General features: G+C 48.2%; 2 protein-coding genes across 2 annotated transcripts in view; both read left to right on the top strand.

Annotated features, from left to right (window-relative positions):
* rnf113a (ring finger protein 113A) overlaps nucleotides 1–18,856 on the top strand; it is a 62,310-nt gene that overhangs the window by 12,343 nt on the left and 31,111 nt on the right. The window contains 3 exon segments of the mRNA XM_052038706.1: nucleotides 724–830; nucleotides 1,555–1,644; nucleotides 5,835–5,928. Of these exon segments, the coding sequence (XP_051894666.1) occupies nucleotides 724–830; nucleotides 1,555–1,644; nucleotides 5,835–5,928 (291 nt within the window).
* The window catches only part of ndufa3 (NADH:ubiquinone oxidoreductase subunit A3), a 36,121-nt gene continuing 35,815 nt past the window's right edge, over nucleotides 18,551–18,856 (top strand). Inside the window, exon 1 of the mRNA XM_052038708.1 lies at nucleotides 18,551–18,639. Within this exon, the coding sequence (XP_051894668.1) occupies nucleotides 18,624–18,639 (16 nt within the window). The 5' untranslated portion in view covers nucleotides 18,551–18,623. The remainder of the gene's footprint in view (nucleotides 18,640–18,856) is intronic.

Genomic DNA, 18,856 nt, shown 5'->3' with positions numbered 1-18,856 from the left:
TATCCTGCGGCACCTGGATGGCAGATGAAATTTAGTGCTGAGAAGTGCTATTACATTTTGATAGGAAGAGTGAGAGGGGAGTATATCGTTTTAAAAGGGGTACATGGACAGAAAGATGTGGGGCCTTGGTTTGTTGAAACTGGAAGGGCAGGTTGAAAAGATGATTTAAGAGAAAAAGGGACCCGAGCTTTATAAATAGAAGCCGTGGGGATCAGGATGTCATCTATAAAAGGCAAGTTCGGCCCGAGCTGGGTTGTGCTCAGTTCTGGGTGCCACACTGTGGGAAAGGTGTGAAGGCTGTGGAGAGGGTGCGGAAGGGATTTACTGATACAGTTTACATGGTGAGATGTTAGTTGTCTGAATAGACTGAAGAAGCTGGATTTGTTCTCTTTGGAACAGAGTAATGTGACTGGATATTGACAAACTTCCTAATCCAACTAGCTCATTCTTCAGTTGTTGAAAACTCCCTCTGCCATTCCTGACTGTTCCTCGCTGACAGTGAATGTGGACGGGACCACCAGCCTCAAAGTCACCATGCTTCCTAATGCTGCACTTGCCGTTCTGCTCTGCTTGGTGATGGCTCTTCCCCAACCCTGTCCTCCGCCTGCCTGTTGCTGAATCTGCAACCCAAACTGACCGTGGTTCAGCTGTTCTCGACACTGCCTGCATTGTGACAATGGGGCTGTCAATATTGGTATCAACATTGTGCTTATTGTGTGTCAGGAAAGGACCGATCCGAGCACATGAAAACCTCCGAGCAACGGTGCGGTGGGATTACCAGCCCGACATCTGTAAGGATTACAAGGAGACGGGCTTCTGCGGGTTCGGAGGCAAGTTCATCCTTTCTTGTGTTCCATTAGGTCGGAGATGGACATGTGAGAGCAGTGATTTGCAGATGTTTTCACAGTTCTCCACACTCCTCCATCCCTTTGCCCCTACCCCTGAACTAAGGAGGCTCTGATCCCTACCCCGTGCTGCCTCAGCTGATCGTGACCAAGGTGATCTTTAGCTTGGTGCAGTGGGGCTCATTTTTGGGGAGAGTTAAATTCTCCAAAATGCTAGCAATGCCATGTACAGAGAGTTGGTTGAGGATTAGTCGCAGCTCTGATGCACCCAGAGCCAAATCTGGCATCCGCTTGGACTGGGGAAGGACCTGGGAGGGTAGGAGACGTGTCTGACCTCTTAGCTCAGCAGCGAGGAGAGCAGGAAAACAAACTGGAGAAGAAAGGGACTGAAGACAAGTCCTTAGGGAATGAAAATCAAGATGCTGCCGAGATGGAGGAATGGACTAATGGGATAGCAGGAGTATCGCTGGTAGGATGGCACAGGGTTGGCATGGTGATCGCCTGTTGATGAGGCCAACTGGTTGATTGGTAATTAGAAAACAGAGATAGAAAAGCTGTGCAGTGCAAGTGAGAGCTGTAGAAGACACCCAGCAGACCTGGCAATGTCAGTGGAGAGAGAAGCTGAGCTTAATATTCCAGATGCGTGCAGTGTTTACAGGGTATACACTGATTTCTGACTGACTTCAGTGGGATTTTCTTCTCCTTGCAGACAGCTGTAAGTTCCTGCATGACCGTTCAGACTACAAGCATGGCTGGCAGATAGAACGGGAGCTGGATGAAGGCCGTTACAGTATAAATGGTGAGTGTTGTAACCCTGAGCTCAGTTATCTCCCAGTCTCTTCTACGTTTACACTGAGGTACAACGTATCATTCCCCTTTGAGTTAAGTGACTTGCTTATTGGCATCACCCATCTCATTAAAGTACAAAGTAATGTGAGGACTGCAACTTATTGCATCACTTGGACTTTGCCAAACATACGAATCTGTAGTTAATTTTCAGTTCATGGAGTCAGAGAGAGCTACAGCCCACCAAGTCTGCACTGACCATCAACCACCCGTTCACACTCGTCTACATTAGCCCCAGTTCTATTCTTCCCACATTCTCTTCACCCCCCCCCCCCCCCCCGATTCTACCCCTCACCTACACACTTGGGGCAATTTACAGCGGACGATTAACCTACCAACCTGTGCCTGTCTTGGGATGTGGAAGGAAACTGGAGAAGGCAAACGAAACCCACGCAGTCACAGGGAGAATGTGCAAACTCCACACAGACAGTGCCCAAGGTTGGGACTGAACCCAGGCCTCTGGCGCTGTGAGACTACCTGCACCACTGTGCTGCGCTGGCAGGGTCGGTGCTCCTTTAGCTGGTCTGAATCAGGCTGGAATTGTGGTGTTGCGTTGGGACAAAAGCCACTGTATCAGGGAGGGCCGGCAGAGTTCTCACCCCCCACCATCAGTGACGCCTCATCGCTCCTCATGACACGATCACACCCAGCTTTGGAAATAAAAAGAACTGCAGATGCTAAGATATGGACAGGGTAACACTTGGTGGATTGGGCAGCATCTGTGGAGGAGGAACATTTCTAATAGGGTGAGAAAGGAATTGCCATGGTGATAAGTTTATGAAGCCATTTGGTTGATGGGTTAATGAGGGCAGTTGGCTAAAGGAAGCAAAGGGAAATGAAAAGGCTGTGAAATGGCGGTCAGAGCTGTTGCAGAGGGATAAAATCCAAAGCAGAATGTCAGAAATGGGCAGCAGATCAGGCAGTGTCCGTGGAGCAAGAAAATCAGAGTTATTCTTACAGATGGGCTACCTTACAAAGTTGGGCTTATTGACATGTGCACGAGTACATGCATGAGTACATGTGTGCACAGATGCAATGAAAAACTTACTTGCAGCAGCATCACAGGCACAAAGCATCAGATACACAATGTTCACAAGAACAAGTTAAATCTTTCACAATGTTTACTGGAGGCCGGTGACTGGTGGCGTTCCTCAGGTCGGTGCTGCAATAAGTGAGAGGTGTTGCATTTTGGAAAGACGTCAAAGTACTACTTTCACAGCGAACAGTAGGGCACTGGGGAGCATTGTAGAATGGGAGGACCTTGGAGTTCAAGTACATGGTTCCCTGAAAGTGGCATCACAGGTAGACAGAGTGGTGAAGAAGGCTTTTGGCATGCTGGCCTTCATCAGTCAGGACATGGATGTCTGGAGGTTATGCTGCAGTTATTCAAGACACTGCACTTGGAGTATTAGATGAGACAAGATCTTCATCAGTCACATGTACATGGGAACACACAGTGAAATGCATTTCTGCATGGAGTGTTCTGGGGGCAGCCCACAAGTGTCGCCACGCTTCCAGCGCCAACATAGCATGCCCACAACTTCCTAACTTGTATGTCTTTGGAATGTGGGAGGAAACCGGAGCACCCGGAAGAAACTCACACAGACACAGGGAAAACGTACAAACTCCTTACACACAACAGCTGGAATTAAACCTGGGTCACTGGTGCTGTGATAGCTAATGGCTACACTACTGTACCATACCATACTGATGACCAGTTTTAGTCATCCTGCTATAGGAAAGATTTTATTAAACTGGAAATGGTATAGAAGGGATTTACAAGGACGTTTGAGGGACTGAGTTACAGAGAGCAATTGAGCAGACTATGACATTTTCCTTGGAGCGAAAGAGACTGAGGGATGACCTTATAGAGGTATATAAAATCATGAGGGGCATAGATAGTGTGAATGTACTCAGTCTTTTCTCCAGAGTTGGCGAATCGAGAACTAGAGGGCATAGGTTTAAGGTGAGAGGGAAGAGATTTAATAGGAACTTGATGGGCAATTTTTTTTACACAGGGTGGTCAGGAAATGGAACGAGCTGCCAGAGGAAGTGGTTGAGGCAGGGACAATAACAACTTTTAAAAGACAATTGGACAGGTAGGATAGGAGGGGTTTAGAGGTATATGAGACTAGCTTGGATGGGCATCTTGGTCAGCATGGACCAGTTGGGCCGAAGGGCCTGTTTCTATGTTGTAAGACATGATATTTGGTCCTGAACATTGCAACGTGCCCAGATGAGATTCGAGCACTGTTCCTTAGGTTTACCTCAAACTTCTTTGAAACAGTGCCGACTTTCATCACTTCCTTTATTTAGAATTCAAAATCCTCGTCTCCATCTTAATGAAGAATTCTACCACGTTATGGTTGCTCTTCCCCAAGGGACGCCACACAACAAGACTGTTTATTAATGCTTTCTCATTGCACAGTAGCCAGCTCACATGCCCACTGTCTAATTGATACCTCAACATCTTGGTCCTTGAAGCATCCCAAGGGAACTCCAGATAATCCTCTGCAGTGATATTGCTAATTTGGTTTGCCTCGTCTGTGTGTGGATTGAAGTCACCCATAATAGACTTGCACCTTATTTAATACTACTGTTTAATACTACTGTTTGGGGGTCTATATAAAACCACAAACACTTTCCACCCTGTGATTTTTCTTGGCTCCACCCATACAGATTCTATATCAGGATTATAGGATAAATATAGCACAGAAATGGGCCCTTCAGCCCACCATGTTAACCATCAAGCACTCCTCTCTACTGATCCTATTTATTAGTACTTGATCTATAACTCTTCTATGCCTTGGCAATTTAAGTGTTTGTCTAGATACTTGTTAATTGTTGTGAGAGTCTCTGCCTCCACTGCCCCCTCAGACAGTGTGTTCCAAATTCCAACCACCCTCTGGATGAAAAAATCCTCATATCCCCTCTGAACCCCTTATCCCTTTAAGCTGTGTGCTCTAGTTTCAGGCAAGGCGATCTCAGAGCCCACAACCGCATTGATTCCCTCTTTTTACTGGCAAGACTATTCCATCTCCTTTCCCTTTAGCCTGTCCTCCTCGAACACTGAATGCCCCTGAATTCAGTTCCCATCCCTGGTCCTGCAGCCTTGTCTTTGTAATTGACCCACTGTGCACTGAAAAAAGGAGCACAGCAAACTTGTCTCCCAATCTGCATTTGCCGTATGAGGAGCATTTGAGTAGATTGGGATATATTCTCCAGGAGATCGCATCAATACTTACAAAATTGTTAAAGCATTTGATGAGCTAAATGTGGGAGGATGTGTCCCCGGATTAAGGAATCTAGGACCAGGCAGCATAGTTTGAGAATAAAGGTTGGGGCCATTTAAGAGTGAAATCAGGAGACATTTGTGCACTCAATGGATGGTGAACCTTTGGCATTCTTTACCCCGGAGGGCTGATGCTCAGTCACTGTGTACATTCCAAAAGCCAAGATCAATAGGAGTTGAGGGGTGTAGGGATAGTACTGGAAAATGGGTGTTGAGGTGGAAGGTCAGCCATGATCTTGGTGAGTGGTGGAGCAGACTCTGTGGCTGCTCCTGTTTCTTATATTGGTATGGTCATGTTAGGAAACTGTGATCTTCTTGTACTGTGACAGAGGAGTCTCAGTCCTGGTTGTGTTTGGAAAAAGAACAGCTTTGCAATGGTTTGTTCTGAATCCTCAGAGTATCAGTTAAAGATTGAATGCAGTTCCACGCTTAATAAAAGCAAGTTTATAGCATGAATAACCAATTGTTATCATCCCACCATTATGGTGATAGATAAGTGTACATCAGAGCAACAAATTTAACCTCTTTAAAAGTGATTAAACCAATCTTGGGTTTGGGTCTAAGATTAGGCATACCTGTCGATATTTATAGTCAATTGATTTTCTCAAATATACCCAGTTTTATGGAGGTCTAGTTCTAATGGTCAACTGGGAAACAGCTCTTGACTAATTGAAGAGTCGATCAAAATCAAATGTCACCTAAACTGATCTTTGGGAGACTGCTTTGGTTAACCAGCTACTGCTATGTTTGGGAAATGTTCCACTCTCAGTTCATCAGAGCACAGTTCAACGCTTTTGGGGAATTTCAGCAGAGTTGGGTGGCTTCTCACAACCGTGTGCTTTAATTTGCAGATGATGAGAACTATGAAGTGAGCAGTGATGAGGATGCCCTGCCCTTTAAGTGTTTCATCTGCAGGGCCTCCTTCACCAACCCAGTGATGACAAAGTGAGTAGGTTTGTTGGAAAAAGGCCACAAGTTCTTCGCATTATTTATCCAGAAATGTGGTTGCTATTATATAAAAAAAAATCTTGCAGTCTTTATGAGATGTCCCTGATACTTAACCAGCTACATGTTCTTCCACAGGTGTAAGCACTATTTCTGTGAAAGGTTGTGCCTTGCAGCATTACCGTAAATCTAAACGTTGTTATGTGTGTAACGAGCAGGACCAATGGGGTCTTCAATCCAGCCAAAGGTAAGTGCCTTACTGTCAGTGGCTTTCCTGTTTAAAGTAGCAATCAGCACAGAAACTCCACATTCATACTTTGAAGAGAACTTGCTGTGCAATTTCCCTGTCTCTTTAGCACCATTCAACATACTTAGTGCATCATTACCTATTCTTAGTTCCACTGAGATGGTGAATTTGCACAAAGTGAATAGCTTGCTGGATCCTATGAGAGCAATTTAGTCCCCTGAGTTAATGTGAGACTGGAGTTGTGTGTAGATGCAGTGGTGAGGCGGGCAGGTTTTCATCACTAACAGCATGTGGTCACTTTTATTGATGCAAGTTTTATACGTCCAGGATTTTAGAAGCTGATCCAAATTTTCAAACTGCCTTGCTGGTATTTAAATGTGTGACCTCAGGATTATTAGCACAGGTCTCTGAGTTGCTCGTATGATGATGTTGGTTACCCGATACTATTTTGTGTTGTGCTGTAGTCAACATTATAGGATACTGAGTCCCATATGTAGTGAGCGGGAATGGTAGGGAGCATTCACCAGAGTTCTAGTGCACATCACTGATCCCATTGTTGGCCATAGTTGCCCAAACGAGCTGTTGTTCCCCTATATAGATGCATGGCACAGTTGTTGAGTGGAATTTATAAATATGTTTAATCCTCCTGACTTGTTGCCCAGGACAGTGTGAGGATTCGTATCAGAAACAGAAGAGGCTTAAATAATCTTTCTTCTCCAGAAATTGTGGAGGAATGTAGAACACAAGTATTGTTAAGTCCTAATAAAGGAAGTTGTCACTGTAGAACTTCCAAGAGGCCACTTGGAGACACAAGAGATGGCAGATGCTGAATCTGAAGCAACACACAGCTGCTGGAGGAACTCAGCGGGTCAGGGCAGCATCTGTGGAGGGAAATGGACAGTCGATGTTTCGGGTAGAGACCCTTGTGGCGGAAAGATAGAGGGGAGATGGCCAGATAAAACAAGTGAGGTGAACAGGTGGAGCAAGAGGCTGGTGGGTGATAGGGTGGATCTGGGTGGGGGGGGGGGTGGGAACAGTGACAGAGGCCGGGAGGTGAGAGGTGGGGTGACACGGCTGCAGATGGTGGGATCTGATGGGAGAGGAAGGTGGAGCTTGGAACCTGGGGAGGGCAGGTGGGAACAGTGGTGGGGAGGGGACCCAGTGGGAGGGATGTGTGGGTGATGGACGGATGGAGTGGGTTGAGGAGGGGAAAGAGACAGGGTGATGGGGGCTGGAGTGGGTGGTGGGGTGGTTGGGGAACTGGGTAGATGAGGAGGAGAGAGTAAAGGGACAGAGAGGGAGCAGTTCACCTGAAACTAGAGAACTCAGTGTTCATGCCGTTTGAGTGTAGACAACCCAGGGGGAATATGAGGTGCTGTTCCTCTAGTTGTGTTAGCCTCATCCCAGCATTGGAGGAGGCTGAGGACAGACGGGTCAGTGTGAGAATGGGGAGGAGAATTAAAATGGTTGGCAACCAGGAGATCCAGATGCTCAGTTTGCGCCTGGTCTCACCGATGTAGAGAAGATCATATCGAGAGCACCAGATGCAATAAACAGGGTCAGGGGATGTGCATGTGAATGCCTGCCTCACCTGGAAGGTCAGGTTAGGCCTGGGTGGTGGTGAGGAGGAGCTGTAGGGACAGGTGTTACACTTGCGATTACAGGGGAGAGTGCCTGGGGAGGGTGAGCGGACAAGGGAGTTGCAAAGAGAGTGATCCCTGCGGAAAGATGGGGTGGGGGGGTGTGGTTGGGATCCCATTGTAGATGACAGAAGTTGCGAAGAATTGGTATGTTGGATGCATAGGCTGGTGGGGTGGTAGGTGAGGACCGGGGAACTCTATCCCTGTTCTGTCAGCAGATTAGGAAATGTGCAATGGATAACTTGTAAACAATAAAGAATATAGATGGAGAATAAACTGGCAAATATTAAAACTAGACAACAAGAATTTCTACAGTCTATGTAAAGGAAGGTGATGCTAATGAGGGTCCCTTAGAGGATGAGACCAGGGAATTAATAATAAAAAATAGGGGAAATGGCAGAGGCTTTGAGCAAATATTTTATATTTGTCTGTACTAAAACCTTCCTGATTAAAGCAGAACATCAGGGAACAAGTGGGCCGGGAGCTTGGAATTTAAAACACTGCAATCACTGGAGGAAGTTATTTGGCAAGCTGACGGGACTGAAGGCTGACAAGTCCCCAGGACCAGATGGCCACATTCTGCGGTCTAAAAAGAGTGGCTGCGGAGATGGTGAATGCGTTGGTGTGACTGGATATCAGAAAGGTCCCAGCAGATTGAAAAAAGAGTGAAAGATTGAGACAGAAAGTAGGAAACCTATCTTCATGGCGTCTATAATGACAGATGTATTAAGAGGACATCTGGAAAATCAGAATGCAAACGAGTAGAGTCACCATGAAAATTGTGGTGACACACTTACTTGAATTCCTTGAAGTAACAAGTAGGTTGGGTAAAAAGGAACCAGTAGGTAGTATATTTGGATTTGATAGGGATGCCACGTAAAACATTGTTGCAGAAAATGAGAGCTCAGGGTGGAAAGCTCAAACTAGAGGGCATAGGTTTAAGGTGAGGGGGACAAGATTGAAGGAGATTTGTGATGCAAGTTTTTTACACAGAGAACGGTGGGTGCCTGGAACATGCTGTCAGGGGAGGTGGTGGAAGTAGATCATTTAAGTAGCAACAGAGCAACAGTTAAGAGGCATTTAGACAGACACACGAACAGGCAGGGAATGGAGGGGATCTGGACCAAAAAGCAAAACTGCTGGAGGAACTCAGCGGGTCAGGCAGCATCTGTGGAGGGAAATGGACAGTCGAGGTTTCAGGTTGAGACTGTGCGTCCTGGACAGTGGAGGGATACAGACCATGTGTAGCAGATGGGATTGGTTTAGGTTGGCATCATGGTCGGCACAGACATGGTGGGCTGAAGGCCTGTTCCATTGCTGTACTGTTCTGTGTTCACTGGACATGATATATCAACACGGATAGAGAATTGGCAAATTATTAAAAATCGTGAGTGGGATAATTGGGTCATTTTCGGTTTGGTTAGCTGTAAAAGGGCTTCATTGGCAAGTCCACAGTTTCTTGCACATCCTTGTTGCTCTTGAGAAGTTGGTGAGCCGCCTCCTTGATTCACTGAAGTCCTCTGCTGAAGGTGCTCCTGTGGTGCTTTCGAGGAGATTTCCAGGATTTGGACCCAGCAACAATGTAGAAATGGCAGTATACATCCAAGTCGCAATGATGTGGGACTTGGATGGGAACGTGCAAGTTGAATGCTGTTCCCTGAACCTGTTGATGTGTCCTTGCTTGTAGTGGAGGTTTTGGGTATGATAAGTGCTGATCTAGGCAGGTTACTTGGTTGTGTTTGTGGTGGGGTAAAGTTATGGGACAAATAACACGGATAAAAGGTCACTGACATAAAATGGTAACTCTGTTTCTCTCTCCACTGAGGATGCCTGACCTGCTGAGTGTTTTCAGCACTTTGCAAATGCTGAAAATCTGAAATAAAAAATTTTTAATTTTCAGTGACCAAGAGGCCTAGACTAATAATCTAGTTCAAATCCCACTTAGGGGAGCTGTGGAATTTAAACTCAGTTAATCATCTGGAATTTAAAAAAGAACAGCCCATCTTGGTAATGATGATCCTGAAACTCCTGGATTGTTACATAATGCAGTAATGTCCTTACCCGATCTACCTTAGACTCCAGATCCACAACTTTGTGGTTGACAATTAAAAGTCTTGTGAAAGTCAGTCGGTTCAGTGGCAATGAGGGTGCACAAAATGCTGGCCTTGCCAGTGATGACCGGATCCAAAGAAATGAAGGAATTTTAAAAACATATTGTGGTGGGGGAGTGAATGTTTATGTTGATAAATTGTTTGTCCTGAATGGTATTGAAGTCCTTGAGTGTTTTTAAAAAAAAAATCAAGAAAACTGCTGATACTGGAAATCAGAAATAAAAGCAGCAAATGCTGGAAACACTCAGCAGGTCAGTCAGGATCCGTGGAAAGGGTACGGAAATAACAATTCAGGATGAAGATTCTTCAGAACTGGGAAAGAGAGAACAAAGTGCAAAGAAGGTCTGGGAGGAATGGATAGGATAAAGGGAATTCCTTTGATGTGAGGCCAGTGTTGCCATTGCTGAGGTCTCTCAGGCGCTGGGTTGATGCTGGCAGCTAGAAAGAGAGGAAATAGATAAAAAGTGTGAAATGAGGACAGTTATACAAATAAGGAAGGTGAGGTGCTGTTCCTCAATCTCAGAACTCCCTGTTGCCTGATTTATTCACCATCCCACTCTGGCCTATCGGTCTGTGGCCTTCTAAGCTCTGAAAACAAGCAAGCTTGAGGGAACAGCAAGGTATCTTCTGCCTGGGCGCATTATAGCCTTCCAGAATGGATAATAGTTCAACAACTTCAGGTAACTTGACTTCTCTGTCTGCATGAGAACTGGCCAATTCTGTTGTAAGTCATCTATCTGTGATTTTGGTTTTTTTCCTGTGTGAGCCAGGCATGTTCTGCAGCCCTGTCTTTGCAACTTTGCTGTCGAGCAGCTCTCACTTCACAGCTTTTGTTCATTTCCTCTCTCCAGCTGTCCCCATTAACACATTGATCGGAATACCCTCTCCCTAGTTGAATGTATAGAATGCCTTGGGATTCTCTTTAATCCTACTTGCCAAGGACTTTTCATGGCCCCTCCTGGCTCTCCTAATTCCCTCCTTGAGTTCTTTTCTAGCTTATTTTTTATAATCCTCAAGGGCCCTGTTTGATTTTAGCTTCCTAAACCTTACAAACGCTTCCTTTTTCTTCTTGACTAAATTCACCACCTCTCTCGACATCCAAGGTTCCCTCACCCTGCCATCCTTGTCCTTTCTTCTTACTGGAACAACCCTGTCCTGTACTCTGTGCAGTTGGTCTTTAAACACCCTCTATGTGTCAGATGTGGACTTGCCCTGAAACAGCTGTTCCCAATTAACTCTCCCTAGTTCCTGCTTAAAACTCTCATAATTTGCCCTGCTCTAATTTAATACCCTCCCGCAAGTTTCATACTTATTCATAGCTTTCTTAAAACTTAAGGAGTTGTGGTCACTGTTTCCTGAATGTTCTGCCACTGAAAGGTCAGTCACTTGGCCAGGCTCATTTCCCAACCCCAGGTCTACTACGGCCCCTCCTCTCATTGGACTATCCACATATTGATTTAAGAAACCCACCTAACAACTTCTGCCCTGTTTAAACCTCTTGCACTAAGGAGGTCCCAGTCTATATTGAGGAAGTTGAAGTCACCCATGACAACAACCCTGTTGTTTTTACACCTCTAATCTGCCTGCATATCTGTTCCGCAATGTCCCAGTGGCTATTGGGGGGTCTGTAGTATAATGCCATCAGAGTGATTGCACCTTTCTTATTTTTGAGTTCTCCCCACATAGACTCAGTGGATGAGCCTCCATCATGTCCCCTCTGAGTGCAGCTGTGACATTGTCCCTGATTAATGGTGCAAACCCCCCCCCCTTTTTTTTTACCTCCCTCTTTTTTTCTAAATCATTGAAACATTAAGCATCCATTCCTGTCCCTCTCTCGATGGCCACAATGTTATAGTTCCATGTTCCAATCATCACCCTTACCCCTCGTACTCCTGACATTAAAATAAACACACTTCAACCTGTCTGTCCCATCGTGTCCATTACCCTGTCTGTCCTTGTCTACTTACTGGCCATGACATTTACCTTCCTTTTGATCTGTCCATTACTGACCTGATGCTCTAGTTCCCACCCCCTGCCTAATTCATTTAAACCCTCCCGAGTAGCACCATCGAACCTCTCGGCCAGGATACTGGTTCTCCTCCAATGAAGGTGCAACCCGTCCTTCTTGTACTGGTTGCTCCTGCCCCAGAAGAGGTTCCAGTGATCCAAGGGCCTGAATCCCTTCCCCCGCACCAGTTCCTCAGCCACACACTCACCTGGCCTGTCCTACTCCTGCCCTGACCGGCACGTGGCACCGGGACTGATCCAGAAATTATTACCTTTTGAGGTCCTGTTTTTCAGCCTCTTTGCTACCTGCCTATACTCTCTGCACCGGACCTCATCCCCCTTTCTAACGATGTGTTAGCAGATCGTTGACAGCCAGATCTGGCACCGAGCTGGGTGTAAATAGTTGGGACAAAGCAGATGCTGGAAATCTGAAACACCACCAAATACTCAACAGGTCAGGCAGCAGCTGCGGGAAGAGAAACAGAATTAATGTTTGAGATAGGTGACTTCTAATCAGAACCAATTGCCAATATTTTCTGTCGAAATTCTAAATAACTGGGAATTTAAAAGAGCAGTGGACAGTTTTAAGAGAATTTTCGAGAGGCAGACTGGAGAAATGTAGTTTGGAGAGGGAATGGAGGGATTGCCTTCCGGCGATGGTGGTGCTGACATCAGGACACTGGCCATGAACATGGGTGAGATTTGGGGAGAAAATTACTTCAGGAGAGAGAAGAAGAATTGATAACCAGCAGGAATCACCTGGGCAGCACCGTGCACAACAGGGAGAGCTGCTACCTCAGCACCAGCCCCCCAGCTTCCATGCTGACCCTGGGTGCTGCCTGCATGGAGTTCGCACGTTCTCCCTGTGGCCACCTGGGTTTCCTCCCACGTCCCAAAGACAAGGGGGTTGGTGGGTTAATTGGCTGCTATAAGTTACCCCTTGTGTGCAGCTGAGTGGTAAAATCTGGGAGGAATTGCTGAAAGGGTGCGGAGAATGAAAAATGGAATTAATGTAGGATCAGTGGTCGGCACAGACTCAGTGGGCCGAAGGGCCTGTTTCCGTGCTCTGTGTCTCTGACAATGAGGAGGTGCTGATCAGGTGTGCCCTGATTTCTGTGGTGGGCAGAGATTGGACCAACTGCCTGTTTTCACTGGTGAGTGGGAGGAGATCTCATTAAATGCTCAGTATTGTGAGAGGTTTGACAGTCTGGATATGGGGAGGGTGTGTGCCCTGACTCGGGTCTGGAACCAGGTTCCTGGTCTCGGGATGTGGGGAACTCGAGTGCCGTTTCTCCTGCCTTGCTCACTGGCCCTCCAGCACGGCCACTTTTATTTCAGGTTTCTGACAACAGTGGTATTTTGCTTTTGTACAGCATGTCTTGTGTCCACTACATCTCCACTTGTGGTTTGGGCAATACAGCTCTTCAAAGGTGCTGTAAGACGAGTAAAAAAAAAACTTTAAGAATATTTAAACTGTGTTACTCTCCAAAACTGTTGTTACCCTCTGCTCATAGAACTCTTCATTTGAAATTGTGTAGTAACAAAAGAAAGACTTTCAGTTGTGTACAACGGGCACCTGGCGGTGCTTGGGATGTGTTCCCAGTAAGTGAGGGCACTGGAATCGTCAGTAAAGTTTATAGACAGATCTGTTACTGATGGCGCTGGTGTCCTGGCAGCTGGGCTGAGGGCTTGCCCTCCTCTGGCACTCCTGCGCCAATGAAACACTTCACGTGATCTCATCAACATTTGGTATGGAGTGAGCCACTGAGCACACAGGCTTCCTGCAGAGTCTGTGGTTGGGCAGGCAGGGGCTAGCTGCTCAGTACGGGGATGTGGAGCTCTGGGCTGCGTCCTGACCAGCACGATGGGTGTGGGCCATTATCGCCTCTTGCTTCACTTCCTGGTGGATGTTGGTGTCTCCCCTCTCTTTGGGTGCACAGTTCTCCCCAGTCTGGAGATCAGTGTAAGGTGCCAAGTTCAATGCTGGAATACATCTCCCTCCTGATATATGTGTGTCTCAGAACTAGTTTGTGTTGTAAGTCTGTCCTTCCCACTGGTCATTGATCCAGAAAGTCCCATGTCCTGTTACTTGGTGAAATCGTGGTTACTGAGAGGCTCTGGGGATATTGCCAGCTTACCTGGATTTGAAACATCTTTCTATCCGTCTCCTACTCTGAGCTGTACATTACAAAACCTACCTGGGGACAAGCTGCTTTAGGTATGGCCGTGTGTACTGAAGAAGGATTAATAAGTGATCTTGTGGTTAAAGATTGCCAAGGAAGAAGTGACACAACGTGGTAGCAGTTTGAGGGAGAACACCCCAGGTCCAACACTAGTGTCTTCAACGGTGTCATAAGGGTCTTTGTGCCTATTTCCAGTCCACTCTTGACAATTCCACCTTCATATCATTGCAAAGCTGGGTCAGTGGATGAGCAGAGGCCAGGGTCACACCCTTGGGTTAAGGGGTCAGCTCTTGAGATGAGGAGAAACTTCTTCACTCAGAAAGTGCTGAGTGCTTGGAATTCTCTATCCCAAAGACTCAATCACTGAGTTAATTCCAAACACACATCAATTGCTGGATGCTAAATGATTGAGGGACATAGAACAGCACAGAAACAGGCCCACCATGTCTGTGCTGCTGGACATGATGCCAAATTAAGCTAATCCCATCTGCCTGCACATGGTCCATGCCCCTCCATTCCCTGCCTGTTCATGTGTCTGTCTAATGGCCTCTTAAACGTCTGTTGTATCTGCTTCCACCACCTCCCCTGTCAGCGTGTGTGTGAGAGAAAAATCTTGCCTCATAAATCACCTTCAAACTTTCCCCCTCTCACCTTAAACCGATGCCCTCTACTGCTTGACATTTCCTCCCTGAGAAATCGACTCTGACTGCCTACCCTATCTCTGCCTCTCAGAACTTTATAAACTTCTATCAGGTCTCCCCTCAGCCTCCACCGCTCCAGAGAGAACAACCCAGGTCTGTCCAACCTCTGAACTGCACACAGTACTCCAAATGTGGTGTAATCAAGGTTGCAACATAATTTACAACTTTTATTCTCAATGCCCAAACCGATGAAGGCAAGTGCTTCACCACCCTACTTACTTGTGCTGCCACTTTCAGGGAGCTATGGACTTGCAGCCCAAGTCCCCTCTATACACCAGCGCTGTTGAGGGTCCTGCCATTTACTGTGTAATTTCCCCTTACATTTGATCTTCCAAAGTGCAAAACCTCACACTAGCCCAGATTAAACTCCATCTGCCACTTCTCCGCCCATATCCGTAACTGAGCGATATCCTTGGATGTGGGATGGTGCAAGGAGATGTCGGGAGATGTTGGTCATGTGGTGGACAGTGTCTAAGGTTACAACGGGATCAGGTGGGCAAAGGAATGGCGGATGGACTTTAACTCCAACAAGGAATTTAACTTTTAAATTTAGGTGGTATCGTAGACAGTGAAGGTGGTTATCAAAAATTACAGGGGGATTAAGTGAACTGAGGATTATACTGATTGTGGGTTGAGGAATAGCAATGGCTTTTGATTCCGCTAAGTGTGAGGCATTGCTCAAACCAGGGTAGGGCTTGTACAGTGAATGGTCAGGCCCTGGGGAGTGTTGTGGAACAGAGGCACCAGGAGTACAGGTACATAGTTTGCTGAAGTGGTGTCATGGGGTGGTGAAGGAGTACGGACACCGTGTTACAACTGTACAGGTAGTTGGTGAGATTGCACTTGGAGTATTGTTTGCTGTTCTCGTCTCCCTGCTATAGGAAAGGTGTCGTTAACCTGGAACGGTTTCAGTAAAGGTTCACGAGGATGTTACCCGGACTGGAGCACTGCAGTGGTGAGGAGAAATAGGCAAATGGAACTAGTTTAAAGGGGAGTCTTGGTCGGCAAGGCCCAGTTGGGCCAAAGGGCCTGTTTCTCTGCTGTATGACCCTATGGCTCTATGAGAGGCTGAGAGTGTTTTCCCTGAAGTGAAAGAGACCCGAGGGGTGACCTTACAGAGGTTCATAAAACCATGAGGGGCAGAGAAAAGGTGGGTGGTCACGGTCTTTTTCCCAGGGTAGGTGAGTCTAAAACTTAGAGGACACAGGTTTAAGGTGAGAGGGGAGAGATTTAAAGGGGACCTGAGGGGCAAGTTTTTCACACACAGGGTGGTGGGTGTGTGGGACGAGCTGCCAGAGGAAGTGGTAGAGGTGGGTAAAATTAGAACATTTAAAAGGCACTTGAACAGGTACATGGATAGGAATGGTTTAGAGGGACATGGGCCAAATGTGGGCAAATAGGACTAGCTCAGGTAGGCACCTTGGTCGGCATCGATGAGTTGGGCTGAATGGCCTGTTTCTGTGCTGTATAACTCTAACTCTATGATCTTGATGAATGGAGGAGCAGACACAAGAGTGAATGGCCCACTGCTGTTGTCATTTCCGGTGCTGATGTACCCAGTGCCTGCAGTGATGATTTGGGAGGTGTGTAATGCAATTTTCTTTATGTTTCAGAACTGATAGCAAAGATGAAGAAGCACAAAGCAGAGACCGAGTCAGATCACTCCAACACAGCAGGCGAGCTGGATCACACCGAGTGATGTCCTCAGCCCAACCTCCGGTTTTGTTTAGTAAAATAAACTTGTTTTAGAAATAATTTTGTGCTTCCTTGTAGCTGTCAGCTCTTTAATTTCTACGCTTAGTTTTAACCATCCCTGAGTCATTGTGTTTGGACAGTTTGTGCAGCTGAAGACTCGAGCCTGGAACTGTGGGAAGGACCGGCCAGTATGTTCACCACTTGCTTTGTTAGTAGGAGTGGCACAAATAAGGTGGTCCTGGTGCTGGGTCAGGTCCCAGTAATCAGCCCCCAAGTCATAGTCCCAGCACAGAAACAGGCCCTTCGGCCCAACGCATCCATGCTGACCAAGTTGCGCATCTAAGCTAGTCCCATTTGCCTGCGTCTGGCCCATGTCCCTCTAAACTTTTCCTATCCGTGGACCTGTCCAAGTGCCTCTTAAGTGACTTCCACACTGCCCTCCTTCACGTGGTCCATCTCTGACCCCTCTCTCCCCTTTCCATCTCAGGAGACGGATTATCCACCGACATCTGCTACAAACCCACAGTTACCTTGTGTATATCTCCACCCACCCTGTCACTTGCAAGGGCACCATTCCCTTCTGTCAGATGGGAATGGTGATGTCCTTTTTAAGAAAATGGGGCACCCCCCCGCCCCCACTGTTACTGATGGAGCCCTCACCCAGAGGTCCTCTGTTTCCTGCATTTCTGTCCTTTTACCCCATTTCTACCACCCCCACCCCCATCCCAGGCAGTTCTCCTGGTCCTCGCCTACCACCACACCAACCTATGCATCCAACACATCATTCTTCACAACTACCGCCAGCTACAACAGGATCCCACCACCAACTCATCTACCTTCCCTTCCCCCCCCCCCCCCCCCCACAAAACCTTCCCACAGGGATCACTCTCTCTCTGTGACTCCCTTGTCTACTCATCCCTCCTCAGGCAGGTGTAACACCTGCCCCTACACCACCTTCCTCACCACCACCCAGGGCCCCAAACAGCCCTTCCAGGTCAGGCAGTCTTTCACATGCGAAGTGGGAGAGGGATGGAGAATTGAAACAGCAAACAACAGGGAGCTCTGAGACACTCTTGAAGACTGATTATGTGCTGCATAAAGCAATCACCTAATTTGCATTTGTTTCTCCAGTGGCGAGCAGACCACACAGTGAACACGTTGGCAGTACACAAGAAAGGGGAGAGATATTACATCTCCCTGCAGTTGCATGGAGAAGTGTGGGTGGGGACAGAACGGTGGACCTGGGAATCATGAAGGCAATAGTCCCTTTGAAACAATGAGGGGAAGAGAGGGGACGGTGTGTCTGGCGGTGGAATCTTCATGCAGCTGGCAGAAATTGTGAAGGATGAGGTGGTGTGATGGAAGATGAGGACCTATCCAGGGGTGAGAGCGCTGGTGAAGGAGATAGATGAGATGTGGTCAAGGTCTCTGAACGTGGCAACACAAGCAGACAGGGTGGTAAAGGAGGCGTACGGCATAGTTGCCTTCATCGGTCAGGGCACCGAGTATAAAAGTTGGTGAAACAGGCTGCAGCTTTGTGCAGCTTTGGTCGGGCTGCATCGGGAGTGTGGTGTTCAGTTCTGGTCGCCCCGTTCCGGGAGGATGTGGAGACTGTGCACAGGGTGCAGGAGGGGTTCACCGGGACGCTGCCTGGGTGACAGGGCAGGAGGGGTTGGACAAGGTTGGGTTGTGCTCTCCGGAGCGGCGGGGCTGAGGGCAGACCTGCCCCAGAGGCAGGGACAGAGCGGACAGCCGGTAGAGGCAGGAACGATGGAGGGGTTCAGAGGGCAGGGGCGGGGCTGAGGGGGGGGGGGCGGGGAGGGGGTGGGTCTGAGGGGGGGAGGGGGGAGGGGCGGGGCTGAGAGGGGGAGGGGGCGGGGCTGAGGGGGGAACAGACGGGCCGCAGGGTCACGTGTCACGGCACCAACCGGCTGTGCTGAGGCAGGGGCGGGGCCTTCTAGGTGACGTCATGATAGAGGCGGTGCTTCGCGGCGGCGCCTGCGCGGAGACGTCACGGGGAGAGGCGCGGTCTGAACGCTGATCTCGGGGCAGGCTCGTCGTATTGACGTCACGGACTAGGGGCGGGGTCTGCGCGGTGACGTTCCAGGAAGATGGCGGGTGTGCGGAGTGAGTGAGCCGGTCGGGGGGTCACCGTGAGGTCGGGGGGGGAGAGGGAGGAGGAGGGGAGGGGAGGGGGGGGAGGGAGGGAGGGGGGAGGGGGGGGAGGGGGGGAGGGGGAGGGAGGAGGGGGGGGGAGGGGGGAGGGAGGGGAGGGAGGGAGGGAGGAGGGGGGAGGGGGGGAGGGGGGGGAGGGGGGGGAGGGGGGGGGGGGAGGGGGGGGGGA

This window comes from Pristis pectinata, chromosome 25 (genome assembly GCF_009764475.1).
Source record: "Pristis pectinata isolate sPriPec2 chromosome 25, sPriPec2.1.pri, whole genome shotgun sequence".
Taxonomy (NCBI): domain Eukaryota; kingdom Metazoa; phylum Chordata; class Chondrichthyes; order Rhinopristiformes; family Pristidae; genus Pristis; species Pristis pectinata.
Note: the sequence above shows the minus strand (reverse complement) of the source record. Positions and strands in the feature narration are given on the sequence as shown.